Genomic DNA, 18,293 nt, shown 5'->3' with positions numbered 1-18,293 from the left:
TTTTTTAGAGCGTAATCGGTTTTTCAAAAATTATTTCAATAATAACTTAGCATAGTTGTTTATACGTATATAATTTTCTATTCATAATTCTTAACATAATTTTTATTAAATAGAAAATTAAATTTTTGATACAGTGAATTCGCGTACTTAAAGAATGAAAAATAAATAAACGGGCCATAAATACAATGACCCTGGATTTTTTTACCGTTATTTATGAAATCTAAAACTTATCGGAAAAAATAAAATGAAGTATAGGGTGTAATATAATAATATAACTACTATGTTTTAAATGAACGGTAATTAAAATTTAAATGGCTTGAAAGCCGTGTGAAACAATTTTATGGTGTTTAATGAAAATATTTTTACCATACATTATAAAAAGGTATGGGAATTTATTTGTAACATTTTGTCAACAAAAAAGAAAAAAAAAATTAAAACTGATGAAGGTTATACATACGGTTGTTTATAATATATTACCAATTTCCGGTCTTGTGAATTGGGGGAATGATCTGAAGTGTATCAATAGCAGACACGTTTGTTTTTAACAGGTTTTTAGTTTTGGGTTCGTTTGATCTTACAAAATAGTGGGAAAAAGAAATAACTTTGTGGCAAAAGAAGAAAGATGTTGGGGGAGTGACCGTACTGAATTTTTAAAACAAAAAATCGAAGGTGTGTCTGGCGCCAAATCATACTAAAGGATGTCAGAGGTCATTACTATTATTATTATTATTATTATTATATGTCTACTGGTGGTGGCCTGGTGTCAAATTTCTTGGCATGATTCGTTCTTAAGAAAGATCCCAGAATCCAATTTTTGACAAGTAATTAATTTTGCTGACCGTAACATTTAAAACATATGGTAGGCTATTTTTGGGAAGTTTATACTAAAATTATTTACTATCTGGATCTTTCAAAATTGAGCGAATTTTTATAAATTATTTAATATCATATGTTGTATATCGAACTGTCCAGTATTATCATAAAACATTTCTCAAAATTTATGAAAATATTTTTTGTTTCTAATTGATATATCCATCTTGCTCTAATTCTTTCTATTCATGGACATCTTTTTACAATCCTAAATTATTTTTTATTTTATCGCATGTTTTACGTAAATGTGAAATTTTATGCACTTCTTAAACTTTTTTCTGAAAATTTACGTCGTATTTTATTTTACCTGCAGTACGCTTGTTGATCATAATTTTTTAGCAGTAATGACTCTTCAGATTATTTGACCTTATGCATTTATATATATGTTTAACAATATTTATAATTGTTTAAGTTTTTTAAACTTTTTACCGTAAGCTTTGGATAAAACTAAAATTATAAGAACAGAAAAATTAACAGAAATTTCATTTAATTTAACTTTTATTTAACGAATGTGTTTGTATAATAATTATAATAGAAAATTACAGTAAGATTTTAAATCATGAAATAAAAAAAATTAACTTTTAATTTTGATTGAAACAATCTTTTAATTACGTTTTTAAGTTTACTTAAACATTATTTATTAATTAAAGTAATTCATCAGAAAACAAAAAAAAAAAAAATATATATATATATATATATAATATACACCGGGTGATATTTAACTATAGAAACAGCTTTATACTGAATATCTGAGAGGTATATATTAAATTTAAATTTCAGTGAAATTTGAAATATTTAAACAAGAAAGACGACAAAATGAAATTTTAAGTGAAAAAAAACGGACTTGATAAACCGCTTAAAACTTTAGTTCACTAGTGAATCAGAATTATGTTAATGGTCTTTTTTTGGACAATGCTGTTACCCTTATTATCGCCCTTATATCTTATTAATTTATTTATTTGTAAAAATGACGAAGTATTTTTAAGGTAGCTTTCTTGAAAGCTAGCTATTGTAATGGGTACTATGATTCGACTTCCAGAAAATTTCGACAGGCGTTTCACATCCTCCAGACCCCAAAATCAGCTCAAAAGTATATCTTTCTTGTGGATACGATAACTGCTGTAATTTTGTGCCAATCATTTCAAATTGTTCCTTAAAAATAACTCGTCTCAAAATCACGGTCTAGTTCGTTAACAGCCAAAATCGGACCATGGGGGTGGAAATGGGAGGGCTTTTTTAAAAACCAAAACATTGCTATAACGTTCTTATTAAGTAAAATATCGAATTCGTTTTAAGTTCCTATTATTCTTTGGATAAGGGTCTAAAACGTATCTACGTAAATTTTATATCACCAACCATTGGCACAAGGGGTAGAAAAAATGAGATTTCGAAGACAAAAAAATAATACCTTCCTTAATAGGCGCAGTATCGAATCGGTTTAAAGTGATTGTTATTCCTCTGAACATTGCCTAAAACGTTTGTCTGAAAAAAGTTTTGATATGACCATCCTTTACGGTAAGGGATGACCAAAATGTTGCTGGAATTGTAAGAAGATGAGGCTTTTCGTATGCTAAACAAATAAATTTGAAGTTTTTCAAAGGTTATTTAAAATTTTAACTTTAAGGTAAACATTTTTTTATCCCCTAATTAGTACTGGTGAAATCTACCTGCGCCTTCCGGCGTGCCGAAAGGGATTTTTTTTATTTCTACAACTTTTATTATTTGTCTGCCTATCTGTTAATACACATAATAATATATACCAGTGTAGCTGATCAAGTATATGATATTTTTAACCATATTTGAAATCGTTAAATGGTAAAAAATATCGAAATATTCCCTATGTTAAATACAGTATAGATATAAAAAGGTTTTACCTTTTTTTTTGTAACAAAATATCTCTACATAAAAATGCCACATCAAACACAAAATAACTTATTAGCTTTACTATCCTTATAGCAAGAAATAGTCGTATTAAAACATCATAAATCTTAGAGAAAGTAACAATGATAAGTGCCTCTATTATATCAGAAGCTTAATATCTTTTACTTTTTACCTTGAGTGATTTAATGTATTTATAGATTTGTAAAATTACTGTATTTCTTTCAATTGTATAATTAAAAAGAAAACAAAATCAATTAAAAAGTAAATTAGTTACAAAAAAAACTTCATTCGAAAGCTAAAAACTTTAGGAATATTAAACTTTATTAACTAATTAGAACTTATATTGAAATCTGTCCAATTTTTAATAAGAAATTGTTTTAGTCTTATAAAATGTAGATAGTTTTTTTTTTTTTTAAACAGGCTGTTCAACTTTTAAACCTTTTGTAATAAAATCACAAAGGAATAATATTAAAAATTATTTATCATACCCGTTATACGTACACTTAATTCTATGACTTATTTGAATAGCATTCAGCGTTTTCTTTTTTTTCAATAATTTTTAAGGTGTGGTATTTAAAATATACTGCCCCGCCTACTTATTGTGGATTAAGAAATAATAATAAAATGATTATAATGAAATATAAATGTGAATGTGTATTTCTTTTGTTATCATGAACTCATAGCCCGTATTAATCCATTAACAATAGAAAAATTTGAGTACCCGTGACTTAAACAGTAAATGAATTACGTCTGTGAGGGTGGTCCAGTACAGATACCCGATTATATAATGTTAAACATTATACAAGTCTAATGTTACACTCAATGACTGACATTATCTACTCTACAGTCATTATACTCAATGACTGTAGAGTGTAGGCTCTTATTTATTATACACACTGTGCCCTTTCCTAATCTTTTCCCTCTCTGCTCTATTCCTATCATTTTCCTTCTGCATCTCTTCCGTATTCTTCTACTTCTTCCGATAAAATTGACTAAATTGCTAATTACAGGATACCATATTCTCTATCAATTTTTAAATTGAAATTAATCAAATTTTTTCAAAGTTGTTTTCATGATCAGAAAAATTAGTCTTCATTCAAAAGAATATATATATATATATATATATATATATATATAGGGAAATCATTGAAAAATTATGAAAATCAATCAAAACAATCAACTACCGCATGTAAATTTTTTTTTCATAAACTACGGACCTACATAAGATCAAAAAAACACTAACATTTTTCCTGAGGATATGTAATACTGCTTATCGTTAAGCAGTATTAAGATATTGTAATAATAGTTTAAATGAACAGCTGCAAGCGACAACCTTGAAATCATTCGAGTAACCATTTTTCGAAGTATAACTTTTTCGTAAATATCTTACGAAAACACCCCTTTGCCAACATTTTTATAAACGTACGAGAAAATTTACCTGAATATTTTTCCTATTATTTCTTACTACCCTCTTCTCCCCTTTTATAAAAATACTTGATATTAAAAATAAATATCAAAATGTAAAATATCTATCAAATTTTAAGTCATACCAATTTTTCTAACAAATGAGTTTTTAATTTCAAAATATCTTTCCTATTAGAAGTAAAATAATTATCTAAGTAATCATTAGTACCGTATACTGGAAGAGACTAGGAGTGACAAGATCACGCGACTACGTTCGTAGTAGGGCATCTGATCCCCACTGTAAAGAATTTAATGAAATCGCGTCCATTGCCAGCAACCTTGAGCGGCTGACTGCGTGTAACAACTGGCTACAAAAGGCAACAAGCGACAGATCCCCTAGGATTGGGATTTGCCTCTCGTAGTCGCTAATACATTATGGTTCGTTCAACTTTTTTCCCCTGTCGTCATAAATGAATTTTACTATTTAACCTACACTTTTTTATTATTATTTTTATGTACTTGATTGACAATGAAAAATTGATCAGTGCAGTTTGTGAAAAATCACGGTTATAGAATATAAGAGACAAACTTTCATTCTCGGGTTATGCAACGCAAACTTTTGTGATCAATAACTTTTTCTACGCCTTCTAAAATACTATACGACAATCTAAAAACTACAGACATCAATGGTATAAATACTATATACAAGCTTTTTAAAAACACCAATTGACAATCGCATGAACTAATCTATAAAGGACGACCCCACTCTCTCAGTCATACGAATCAAAGTTGACTGTAGTCACGTGTTCTTGTAGTCGTTTGTAATTTCTTCTTGTGTACGAGTAGCCTAAGTAGCTTATTATTATTATTAAAAAATCGCCAGGTTTTTAAAAGAGCTGATATCTGTGGCAGAGTGGTAGCACCTCTAACATTCATCCTGAGGTTCCAGGTTCGAATCCCAGGTGAGGGATGACATTTTTCTTACTCTAAAAAAGTTCCAGTTCGATATCCCACACACAAGTTTCAAGCTTATATAGCGATATCAAGTAAAAAAAAAAAAAAAAAAAATATTGCCGCAGTCAACGAATTGAACCAAGGTCTATAAGTAATTGTCGTCTACACTTAATTGTTCAAGCGATAAAAAAAAATTATTATTATTATAAAAAAATTAAATATGATTATTAGGTATACTCGTGAGTAACTGACAGTAAATAACCTTTATTTCGTGCATTGAAATTTTGTATAAAACTTCGCCAATTAAATTTAATAAATCATATATCTAACATCCAATCCAATTCATAATTGAAAAATAAGATCGAGGACAAACCTGTTTGTTTATAACAAGTATAAAGTAAACGTAAAACATTCTTTAGCTGCAGTTGCTATAGCAAGTGAAAACGTTTAAGGCCAATGCAAATTAAAACCACTCGGTAAATGTTTTTACATACAACATTTCATGAAAAAATTGAAAATTTCAAGACTACAAGTAAAAATGAATAAAATGTTCTTATAAATGTTCGTACGAAAAGCTTCGTTTTGAATTATACCTTACGTAATAAAGCGCCTTGATTTTTGCTCGAAGGATAAGATGAAGCCTTACAGAAATTCTTGGAATCCAAATTAAGGTGTAAATTTGATGGTTTATGTGATGTAGTTTTATGTGATTTTTGACATAAAACTTGAATGAAATAGGCCTTAAACTGCACTTTAGTAATTTTTGAAAATTGTTGTAAAAAAATAGATTGTCTTACACAAAGTTTGATCTTATTGTACGTCAAACGTTCAAATACATTGCTCAGTTACCAGCAAATACAATTTTGCAATAAAATTTGTAGAAAATTAATGTAAGAGAATCTATCTATGCCGGTTTAGGCTCGCTTCGCTTGCCCTTCCCGTCTAGTTAGGAGGTTCCTTCTTTTTGTCCCTCGCTATATTCGTCATCCTAAATTTTGTGAGAATGATACTGATAAGTAACAATTAAAGCCTGATAACACTCTTACCTCCAACGTTTCCTTCGTTCTTGAAGTAAAAGCTCTGATAGGTTCCTGCTATAGACTGAAGCTCCCTTTTTTCAGGTGTTACGAACACACGGATTTTTTTTTTTTACTCCAGGAGTTGTCTGACCAAAAATCTCTCTTTTCTTTGGTGGTATTTAGATAGGTTTCAAGCGTACGGAGTCAAAAGTTTCAATGCAAAGTTTTCAAAATTATTAATTTTCCAACATAATAAGAATAAAATAATTTCTTCAATAATCATCGATTTCCATAGTAACGACTTTATTTTTTAGCTGTATTTTTGCAAAATTATATGCAAAATTTGATGTTCGTTAGAAGCTAAACTGAGCGAGTAAAAAATATAGATAGGGGTCTTTTGGTTTCCCTTTCAATTTCCGACCATCATAATACGAGCACACTTCTGTCATGGCGATAATATGGCCATGTTTGGCATACTTAATCTATATTATAGCTTCCACTTCAATCCTTATGTGATCAAGGTCAGAATACATTTGGGATGCAGAATTCTACAATGACATCAGTATGAACTTGTGGGGAATTTAACTGCAAATCGCGTTGCAAAATTATTAGTGCTTGAGTCTGGGAGTAGTGCTCTCAGTCAGCAGGTAACCAACAATCATGCACTATTTCAGAGGACCGTGATACTCTCACTCCCTTGAATAATAAAATAGGTTACTTCTTTTTCTTCAAGGCATTTTTTTTTTTAACTTTTTATGATTCCATATAGACAGCCAAAATAAACAATTAAAATCCATAAAAATTTACTAAATTTGTTAACTTAAGTTAATTAAAATAATAATAATTTAATAATAATCATGTAATAAAATTTTTAAAAGTATATAGATCTGAACTCAGTACATATGTTCGAATAACGAGTAGACCCTACATACAAGCATCAAGTTTCATTTCACTCACCACTGTGCTTCACTGTATAACCGTATATGAAAAATATACCATTACACTGTCAACCTAATAACAAATTGAGGTTATGTTATCTGTTGTCGATCTTAAGTTGAACGTAACTGACGAACGATTCAACCAACTTCATATAATTTTCACCTGCAAAAATTCAGACACGCTACTATAAATATATAAATTTCATTGAAATTCATCAAGTAATTTTGGAAATTTTTAGGCCAACAATTTTATACATGGGTCTCTGTATTTAAGGAATTTATACATTGCAAATGAATAGCATTTTCGTACTCCTCATACCTCAGGACGTAAAGAAGTTTAATTCAATTTCACCCCCCCCCCCCCCGATCCTACCGTGTGACCGAATGTAATACCGTACTTCGAAAAATCAGTAAAAAAAATCAGAACAAAATGTTTCACAAGATATAATTCAAAATCGAAGCGGTTTCAGACTTCTCATAACATGGAAAGTTTTTATTTATTTTCACTTGTAATTATGTTTTGAAATACTTTACTTTTTTTCATAAAACTTTTTGTACAGATATACTACGTAGAATTTTTATTATCATTGCATGTAGGTTGTTTCTTTTCATGTATGATTTAAATAGTATCGATTAACAAATCTCTATCGTTTAAATGTAAGTTCAATATTGAACAACTCTGACCACAAAATGCCAAAAGCTTTTACTTAACAGTAAACGATTATAATATGAATTACAACGTGATTAATAAAACGTTATTTCCAGATAAACAACCTTTATGTGGTTTTAATAGCGTTAAAAATTGTTAATGATTATGTAACATGATGAACAGTGTATTAAAAATGTAATAAATAATATGAAAATGACAAGGTGTATATTAATTTATACTAAATTTTATTTCTATTTTAATGTGGATATTTTTTTTAAAACGACGCTAGTAGGTAAAACAAAGCAGCTAAAATTTATTACTAAGTATAGAAAATAACGTATTTTATATATGAAAAATAATTGGAGGTTGTTACAATATACTAAACAATTAACTTTTTGAAATCTTATTTTAGAGAAGACAATTGTGAGAAATAATAGCTTGTCGATGGAAAAAATTAACCGACCATTTCATGATCTATATTTTAAATAAAATTTAAATTTTGGTGCAAGTAAATATATTATTGACGTAAATAAAAAACATTTTATTAATACTGTGTTTAAAACTAAAGATATGAATTGTACACAAGCTAGGGAAGTAGATGAATCTGCACCCTATGTAACAGGTGAAAGGAAGAAAACATTGTTCCTTCTGATTCTGTAGAGTCTGAAGAGAATTAGATCTTATTGATTTGTGAAAAACATTTTGGTAGAACAAGAAATGATTATCATTTTAAATGGGAACAAATGGATTTCATAATTATATATTTATTTATATTTTTCTTGTTTAACCTGCGATACCGCCGTTAGGTACTGCTTCAGAGGATGAGATAAATAATTTCTAGCGTGTGTGAAAAATGCCTTGCCTGACCGGGATTCGAACCCGGGACCTCCGGATGAAAGCCGGAGACGCTAACAGTCGCGCTACGGAGGCCGGCGCGAGTGGCCTATATTTTAAAAGTTAGGAAAAATTGTTTAATTAATGTTTTTTTTTAAGTTTTTTTTTGTAATTTTAAGTTTAAATTATGAATATATATTAATCACTGACCGAGAAAAACATATTCCTTTTTTAATTTCTAATTAATTTCTTAATTTTTGTGTGTTTGTTGTGCAGTTACGACTAAACGCGTTTCCAATAAATTTAATATCAATTCATTAATATATTTTCTGACTATATTGGTAGAATGACGTATGGGTAACGATTTTTCATAAAATTATTTGTTTAAAAATGGCGAGCTGCTCTATTTCTTAAACAGGAGGTGATGGAGAGGAAGTGTCCAGCGCAAAGCCACCAACATATGTTTTCCTTCTTCTCCTGACATCACCAACAATTTCTATCCGTTTCTCAGCTATTACGCTTTGACATCGAGATCGTTTTCTGCTAGTGTAAAATTATGGTGTTTCTTTCTCTAGCATAATAATAAATACTTAATCTCTTGTTGGTTTTTAATAAACTTAATTATATCGTTTCTGCTTCTGATCATATATTATATATTCAAAAAACCGGAATATTAAATAAAAAAGAGAAATCATGGTAATATAATGAAAATGTATACTCGATAGTAATGTTCAGTGACTCTGAAAACAGTAGTTATGTCATTATTAATTAGTATTAGTTCTGAAACTGAGCTCGAATTTCAACTATAAATTACATAGTTCGATTTTTTTAGTTTTCATATTATTTATTTTTTTAGGAAAATGGGATCAGAGATGGTAAGACCCCATTAACCATTCTTACATTGAAAAAAATTCTGTACTTTCTTTATCATTACTAACTTTAAATATACAGACAATATTACGTCTTTAATTCTCTCCTTTAACAAAAATTATTATAATTGTAATATATTATACATACGAGAGATAGAAAGAGAGAATTAAAGACATAAAGTTTTCTGTGTATGTGTGTATGCATGTATGCGCTTGTGTGTGTGTGTGGGTGTGTGTGTGTGTGTGTGTGTGTGTGTGTGTGTGTGTGTGTGTGTGTGTGTGTGTGTGTGTGTGTGTGTGTGTGTGTGTGTGTGTGTGTGTGTGTGTGTGTGGGTGCATGGACGCGTGCGCGAACGCCATGCAAAATACAGAAATTGTTTTTTTCCTATTAAGATATTTTAAAAAAAACTCCTGTACAAGTGCATATATATATATATGCACATTACACATTAAATATGCATAAGTGTGCATATATATATATATATATGCACACACACAACCCTAGTAAATAAGTGAATTTGGATACGTATCCAAATTCATTTATTTCCTAGGGTCGTTTGAAAAGTTCTCGCCTTGACACAGATAGCGCAAGTTTTGTCCAATCATAGACTAAATGTTGTATATTTGTCAAATGCGATCCTTTAGAGGCGAACTGCGAAGTTGCATGCGTTTAGTTCCTTCTTTGTGGCAAGTAGTAAAGAAAGAAGTTTTGACATCTGAAAAATGGACTCAACTGCAGTTCTACTTATTATAAAGTTTTAAAAGGTGTAACCCGACGGACGTACAAAAAGAGTTAAAACTCCACATTAAAGGATTCTTTCCCTTTTTTTCGACGGTAAAAAGTGGGCCGCTGAATTTAAAAGAGATCGTACATCCATTTAAGATGATAAACGCTCGGGATACAGAAAAACTGCTACGAAAAATTGTCACAAAAATTGAAATTACCGTATTAAATGATGGTCCACTGAAGATACACGAGCTTGCAAACATCTCGATAGACCGTGTTCGTTTCATTTCACTTTATGTTTTGAGTATTAATAACCTCTCCACTCTATGGGTGCCGTGTTTGTAAACAGTTGACCAAAAACGCATTCGATTGAACACGTTTCGATGGTGGGGGGGGGGGTTAGATTTATTTAAACGCGATTCCACTTAATCCCTTCGATACAAGTAGATAAAAATGGATTCACCAATACATTAAAAAACTAATCAAAAGTCCAAACAGGGGGTGGGAGCAGATAAAAATGCATCAAAGAATGCGAGACCGGTTCCACCTTAAGGAAACGTCATGGCTACGGCTTCTTACGAGATTCTCGTATTATCGTGCTCATAGACTACCTATAAAAGCAAGATTGTCATCGGAAAGATTAAGCTTTACTATTGGACAATTCAGACTAAACATGTACATCTGGCCAAAAAAGTGCTCTTTCACCACGGCAATGTGCGTGTACACATATCTCGTGTTATTATTGCAAAACTCAATGATGTATGCTCAGAATTGTTTCACATGCGCCAATTTGGCTATCAGTGATTACTTCTTCTTCCAAAACCTGAAGAAATGGTTCGTTAAACGATGATTCACTTCAAATGATGATTATTTTTTTTTTTTACAAATATTATGTACATAATTTTATCTGGCTATTTTAATTACAAAGGAAAAGTCTGTTGTGAACACCACATGACTTTCTTGTACGCCTATTAAATTACATATACACATTTTTTCCTGCACTTCATTTAAACTTATTTCATTTGAAAGTGAGATAAGATCTTCCAATTCTTTAATAAAGTGAACAGTTATATGATTGCTGAAATATTAGTTTTTATTAACATCAAATATTTATATAATTATTAATTCAACAATCTTCCATGAAATATTAGGATAGAGAAAAAGTCCCTTTATTACTCGTATTAGTAGATCAGTATTATATATCTGCGTGAGTTGCTGATTAACAGCAACTAATTTCAGATTTCTGGTGTATCGTATAAATAAAAGTTAATAATAATTAAACAATTCCGTTTAGTGAACTTCTATATACCGATTACAAATGTTAATTTCAATCTTGCAGTGTAAAATATTCAGTTTTTATTATTGGATTATTTGGTGATTAAAAAAAAAAGTAATATATTTAAATTAAAAATAAAAGTTAAAAAAAGGAGATGAGTTTGATTCGAACCGATGTGCCTTCCCCTTGTAAGATTAAAATATTTCATTAATAAAAATTTCATCTTGTTGTAACTCTGGAACCAATAAAAATAAGTATCACGATATATCGTTGAAATTCTCTCAATGAGTGCTTATTACTCCAGTTAAGAAAAAGTAAAAAATCCAAATTTTTTTTAAGTTTGTGCTTTTTTGGACACTTTTGGTTCATTTGATTGCAATAAAAAGGTGCACAACTAGATGTTACAACAGTCCTAACCTCAAAATTTCAACACACTACGGCTATAGTTGTTGAATTATTCGATATACATTCGTACGAACAGACGTCACGCCGAAACTAGTCAAAATGGATTCAAGGATGATCAAAATGGATTTTTCCGTTGAAATCTGAAAACTGAAATTTTTCGCGATCACAATACTTCCTTTACTTCGTACAAAGAAGTAAAAAATTGAATATTTAATTTTTATATTTTCCCTAAATCTAACCTGGCTGAAACCTCAATGGTCAGACCGTTGGTAGACCATTGAGTAGACCGTTGGAAGATTATCTTTCCTTTTTTTAACGTTTTGTACTATTTGCTTTGATAATATTTTGTTTGTTTTGTATCACAATTTTTTGGTGGGAGCGGGAGTACGCGGAATAAACTCTTGTTTGGAAGATCCAGACGATTGTTAATTTTATACTTTTTAAAATCATTTGTTTTTTTAGTAACAAAGGAAATACATGTTTTGTTTTATTTTCTTATTTAATTGATACTCTAATATTATTCATTTTTCTTTCATATAGGGTCAATTAATTTACAATTTGTTGAATAAATGATAAACGCCGTGAAAATACGCAATATAATCATTTTTTGTTTTTAATAAATTCTTAATATAATTTTAACACACCAGATTTTGCGAATATTCGGTTAAATATTAATATTTATAAAGTTCTTAATTTTCAGATTACATTTTATATTTGAAAATAAGAATCTTATTTGTTTATTTTTTTTGTATTTGTTTCAGCTGAATCAGCAACAAAATCCAGTAACAGAGGCAGAATTAAACGGATTTATTGAGAACAGTCCAATATACGTGACGTCATACCCTCCAGATTTTAACAACAGTAGTAGTCACCTAAACACGTCCACATCAAGTCTGTCCAGTAAGCCACAACAACCCCAACAAACAAATCAACAGCAACAACAAGAAGATAAACAACAACCGACGCAACAACAACAACAACAACAACCACCAACAGCAATACAACAAGATATACCACAACAGGAAGAAGAAAAACAAATAAATAAGGCACAGCCTCAACAACAACAACAACAAACAGCGCAACAACAAAAAGGAACGTTAAGTAACGGTCATTCAGATGATCAAGAAATCGAATTAAAACAGGAATTAAGTTGTGATAGCAGTGAAAGGACTAGTGAAGAAGTTAGCAGTGTATCACCGTTTACAAACGGAAGGACTGAAGTATTAATAGGTCAGGATGCACAATCGGATACTAAAGTTAGAACTACTGCGATAGTTGAAAACCACAGAGCGTCTTCATTAGGAGTATCTGAATCAAGGTAAGGCTTCATCATTAAATTTTTTTAAATATCTAGAATAAATTGATTTAATTACTCGATATTAATTTGATGAAATTGTAAACAAAAATTAATTTGGTTATTGTTCATTCTTTTTGGAATAAATTTAAGATGATCGATAAAGCAACAGATTGAAAAACATTCAATATTTTCAATATTGCGTAAATAACAATACTCAATAGCCGGTCACACAGCCCATCAGCGTTCGCCTTAATCGATTTAAAACATTAGTCTGCGTCTCGAATTTTACAAAACACACACACAAATAAATCATTAATAATTACTATTGCTTTAGTTTTTAAACTATGTACCGGAACTTCCCCAAAAGTACTTGAGATACTTTTTTTTTAAACACTCTACAAATTTTGTTCCGTGAGATAATCAATTTTTAAATATGTATATATATATTTGGATTTGTTTATGTTTTCATCTCTGATTAATATACGATATCGATGTTAGAGTGTCTACTTGGTTGAATGATAATTACACTTATATCCGGTTTAAACAAACATAAATATGAGAGAGGTTTAACGTTGCTCTATCATTCAAATAAAACTGTGTAAATATATATTATCGTGTACATAGCCTGCTATGAAACGCTGGCTACGCCTACTAGAGTATTGTGCAGTATTTTTGCCACGCGGAATTATTACTAACCTTGTGTGTGTGCGCGCGTGCGTGTTTGTATTGGAATAAACGGATAGTAACTAATTCCAGAAGAAGAAGAGAGCAACATGTTAAAAGTTTGGGGAACTTTGTTATAATAGACTGCCAGTCAATAGAATTCCCTGTTGAATGGAAACTTTATATATAATGGATTTATTTTTTACTTTACAGTATCTACCCCAGAATTTCTTATAGCTGTTATGCATGTAAAGGATCTGAGATATGCCAGTCACAGTTATTTCTTCTGAAGTAATATGATTATGGCAGTTTTTATACCTCATCAGATGGATAGGGGTAATTAATTTTCATAACTGAAAATAACTGAAATGTAGTAGAAATAACAAAGATGGACCACTGAATGTGAAAATAGGAGGAGAAAAGATTATGGAGGTAGAAGAATTTTGTTATTTGGGAAGTAAAATTACTAAAGATGGACGAAGCAGGAGCGATATAAAATGCCGAATAGCACAAGCTAAACGAGCCTTCAGTAAGAAATATAATTTGTTTACATCAAAAATGAATTTAAATGTCAGGAAAAGATTTTTGAAAGTGTATGTTTGGAGTGTCGCTTTATATGGAAGTGAAACTTGGACAATCGGAGTATCTGAGAAGAAAAGATTAGAAGCTTTTGAAATGTGGTGCTATAGGAGAATGTTAAAAATCAGATGGGTGGATAAAGTGACAAATGAAGAGGTATTGCGGCAAATAGATGAAGAAAGTAGCATTTGGAAAAATATAGTTAAAAGAAGAGACAGGGAAAGTTAAAAGTTAAAAGTTATAGTTAAAAGGGAAAAATTGTGTAGGCAGGCCACGTTTGGAGTATGTAAAGCAAATTGTTGGGGATGTAGGATGTAGAGGGTATACTGAAATGAAACGACTAGCACTAGATAGGGAATCTTGGAGAGCTGCATCAAACCAGTCAAATGACTGAAGACAAAAAAAAAAAAAAAAAAAAAAAACTGAAAATAGGAGTTATATAAATTTATTTATTTTCTTTTAACTTTCACTGTTTCAAAAAAAAAAATATATATATATATATTTTAAATTATTTTATAATTGAGCATTATCAGAGGCGAAAAATTAATTTATTCGTAAGACGCCAAAATAATCTAATTTTAGGTGATTTTATACGTATAATTTATCAAAGGATTGAATCTCATATACTGTTACTTTCCTGGAATCAGCTGTAGAGCTATGCTGGAAGAAGGAAGGCATACTAGACCCCAAAAAATACTTTGGGGACAAAATTGTGGGTAGGAGAGCCAATCAAATTTTATAAATATCGACTTTTTGAATATTTACGAACTTTTTATGGTTTATTTAAACTTTTAATAATAGTAAAATAACATTTCATCACATCACAATTCACCACCATCTCCAAAGATAAATCTCAGGTAGCTTTTTTATTGTTGTAAATTTTTTAATTGGAGTTTTGGTACATTTAGGTGGAGACCCTTTTTAGTTTCCTCCATTTAACGAAATAAACGTAGCATAATAAAAAAAAAAATTTCTTTGACGTGATTTTGAAGGTGGGGGAGTAGGAAAAAAATACCGATTTTTGACATTTTTATTTTTTTAAATCTTTAATTAGAAAATCAATAATTTCCAAATTTATTACTTAAATAGTTAGTTGAATTTTCAATCTTTTAATGCAAATGTTGGTAATTCTCCGCGCCATCGTTTTTACCGACTTTTCAAAGAACAGTACGGTATTACTTTTGGTCGCATGGTGGGAGTGAGAGATGAAAATGAATTTTCTTTACCTTTTGAAGTATGAGGAGTACGAAAATTCCATTAACTTAATGTTGGGTTTCCTTATATATCTATTTATTTATTTATAGGCCTATGTATAAAATTGGTGGCTCGAAAATTTCCAAAACTATCAAATCAATTTCACTGAAATTTAGTTATGCTGTATTAGTGTACCTGAAATTATGCATGTAAAAGTTTGGTAAAGATTGGTTGAGTCATTCTTGAGTTAGCTTAATTTAAGGTCGAAAGATTTGAGCGAGGCAGCTAGAAGCGTGGTTCGTTATAATGCTGCAAGTTGGAACGTTGACGTTCCTTTATATGCGATATCTATTGTTAGCAATATTGTTTGGCGTATACAGGCAGCGTTTCTTACTTTGAGAGTCATGATGAATAGGTATCTGTTTGGGTCAAAAAGAAACAGAATAATACTTTATTTTTAATTTGTTATTATAGTTAGAGCTTACGAAAAGTTTCACCGTGTCCCCTGATTCATACTCCGAGGACAAAATGAAACCATATTGAAATTATTGAAACATAAATTAACGTGTAAATTTTAATAATTTTATATCGATTTTGATATGAAATTTTGAATAATACAAGTCCCAAAATTAAATGTAATAATTTTCGAAGCGATTATTTTAAAACAAAAAATTAGTTTTAAAAATTTGTTTTTTATTTTTAAAAAAAGCTGACACATGGCAGAAAAATGCGGGAATTTAATTTTAAATCAAAACAAAATGCATTGCATTATGGAAAATATTTAAAAATAAAAACAGTTATTAAAAATAAATAAATGTAACCATGTTACACTATGTATTTTCCAAAATTATATTTTTTATATATATATATATATATTTATTTTATTTATTATACAACGTTTTCCGGCAAAATTTCCTTTATTTCGTATTTAATTAAAGTGAAACTTCTAAAACGCTTCATTTCAGTTAGTTATACTTAAACACGTTTTAAATTAAGAAGTATTTTTATAACGTAGTATTTTCTCAGAGTTATATTATCTAAAACTTTTTTTGTAAAATTTTAATTCTTTACCGGCAATTTTAACAAAATTATTGTGTTTTAAAAAATTGTGTTGGTTTTTTTGTTCTCAAATATTTTCTTAAAAGTTACTGGAAATACATTTTGGTGCATGTTTTATTAACCGTATGAAGCCATATAATTTATTCCTTTAATTTCAAAGAATCTCAGTATCTTTTTTTCCTGTTTAGCCTCCGTTCTTTCAGCTAATACTTCAGAGGATGATAATGTATGAGTGTAGTCTTGTACATTCTCAGTTCGACCATTCCTGAGATGTGTGGTTAATTGAAACCAACCACCAAAGAACACCGGTATCCACGATCTAGTATTCAAATCCGTGTAAAAATAACTGACTTTACTAGGAGTTGAACGCTGGAACTCTCGACTTACAAATCAGCTGATTTGGGAAGACGCGTTCACCACTAGACCAACCCGGTGGGTATAAAGAATCTCAGTATGGCTTCACTTTATTTCCTTGGAACAGTAATCAAGGAGAAAATTTTTCAAGCTTTAAATCGAAAACTAAGGGTTTCCATACCAATCTTTGTATGAGTTTTTCCTTAAAGAATGTGCCCTGAAATTCTTAAAAATTTATTTTGTTAGTTATTATACACACACACACTAAATATTTTTTACTTTGAAAAATATCTTAATACCTATGTTCGTAAAAATTTTCTAATTCAGAGAGGTTATAAAATTTCAGTTGATCATATAAAAAACGTTCATCGCAAATTATTTTTTTAAATGGATTTTGGTTCTTTTTAAGGAATACTTAACAAATTTTTATCTAGTGTCTACATAAAAGTGGATTATCTACGTCCTTTTTTATCATTTGTATTTCTTTTACTAAGGACACGAAATTATTTTTCCATTATTCAGCGTAGGCAAAGTACCAGTTTAGTTTGAACCATTTATTAGAGATTTTTTTTTCTTCCAATAAATAACACGGAAATATATTTATATATAAAGTTAATTGTTTTTCCATCAGCACAGATTTTCCATTTATTTGTACTTGAAATATTGTATTGTTTATAATAATTCATGAAAAAATCTGTTAAAAAAATTGATTGATTTTAGAGAAGGTCATTTATTTAACTATAACATATTGTATCTTTAAAGTTATGCAACCATTTAATGTTGAGTTTTTTACTGTGGGGGGGGGAAAGAATAAATAACTTTAATTTTTTTAATGATTCTAAAATAAATTTTATATGTAATTGATTATTAAAAAATTTAAATAAAATGTTATTAATTCAAACAAGACTTGAATAAGGATATAACAAATAAAAACATCTGCAAAAGTGAGATCATGGATAAAAATACATGACTGTAGACTGTTTTATATATAAGGAAGAAGTAAAAAAAAATCGAAACAAAAAAAGGAGATAAATCCTCCTGAATATTTTAGTAAGTAGTAGAAGTAATGAATGAATTACGTAATTTCTTATTTACAACCGGTGAAATAAAAATAATAACAAATAAATATAACATTTAATTATGTAAGCCACTTAAAATAAATTCACTATCTTAGTTACTTGTACTTAACAATTGTCTAATATTATAATTCAACCACGCTACGATAATTATATTATGTAATATAATTATAATACAATGAGATGGCTGTAATAATGATGATAATGATGACGATGATGATGACGAAGATGGAAGGTGTTCTTAG

General features: G+C 29.5%; 1 protein-coding gene across 1 annotated transcript in view; it reads left to right on the top strand.

The window, feature by feature from the left end:
* LOC142331720 (protein PALS1-like) overlaps positions 1–18,293 on the top strand; it is a 651,443-nt gene that overhangs the window by 344,239 nt on the left and 288,911 nt on the right. The window contains exon 6 of the mRNA XM_075377757.1: positions 12,588–13,144. Within this exon, the coding sequence (XP_075233872.1) occupies positions 12,588–13,144 (557 nt within the window). The remainder of the gene's footprint in view (positions 1–12,587; positions 13,145–18,293) is intronic.

The sequence above is a fragment of the Lycorma delicatula genome, chromosome 10 (assembly GCF_047948215.1).
Source record: "Lycorma delicatula isolate Av1 chromosome 10, ASM4794821v1, whole genome shotgun sequence".
Lineage (NCBI taxonomy): Eukaryota > Metazoa > Arthropoda > Insecta > Hemiptera > Fulgoridae > Lycorma > Lycorma delicatula.
Note: the sequence above shows the minus strand (reverse complement) of the source record. Positions and strands in the feature narration are given on the sequence as shown.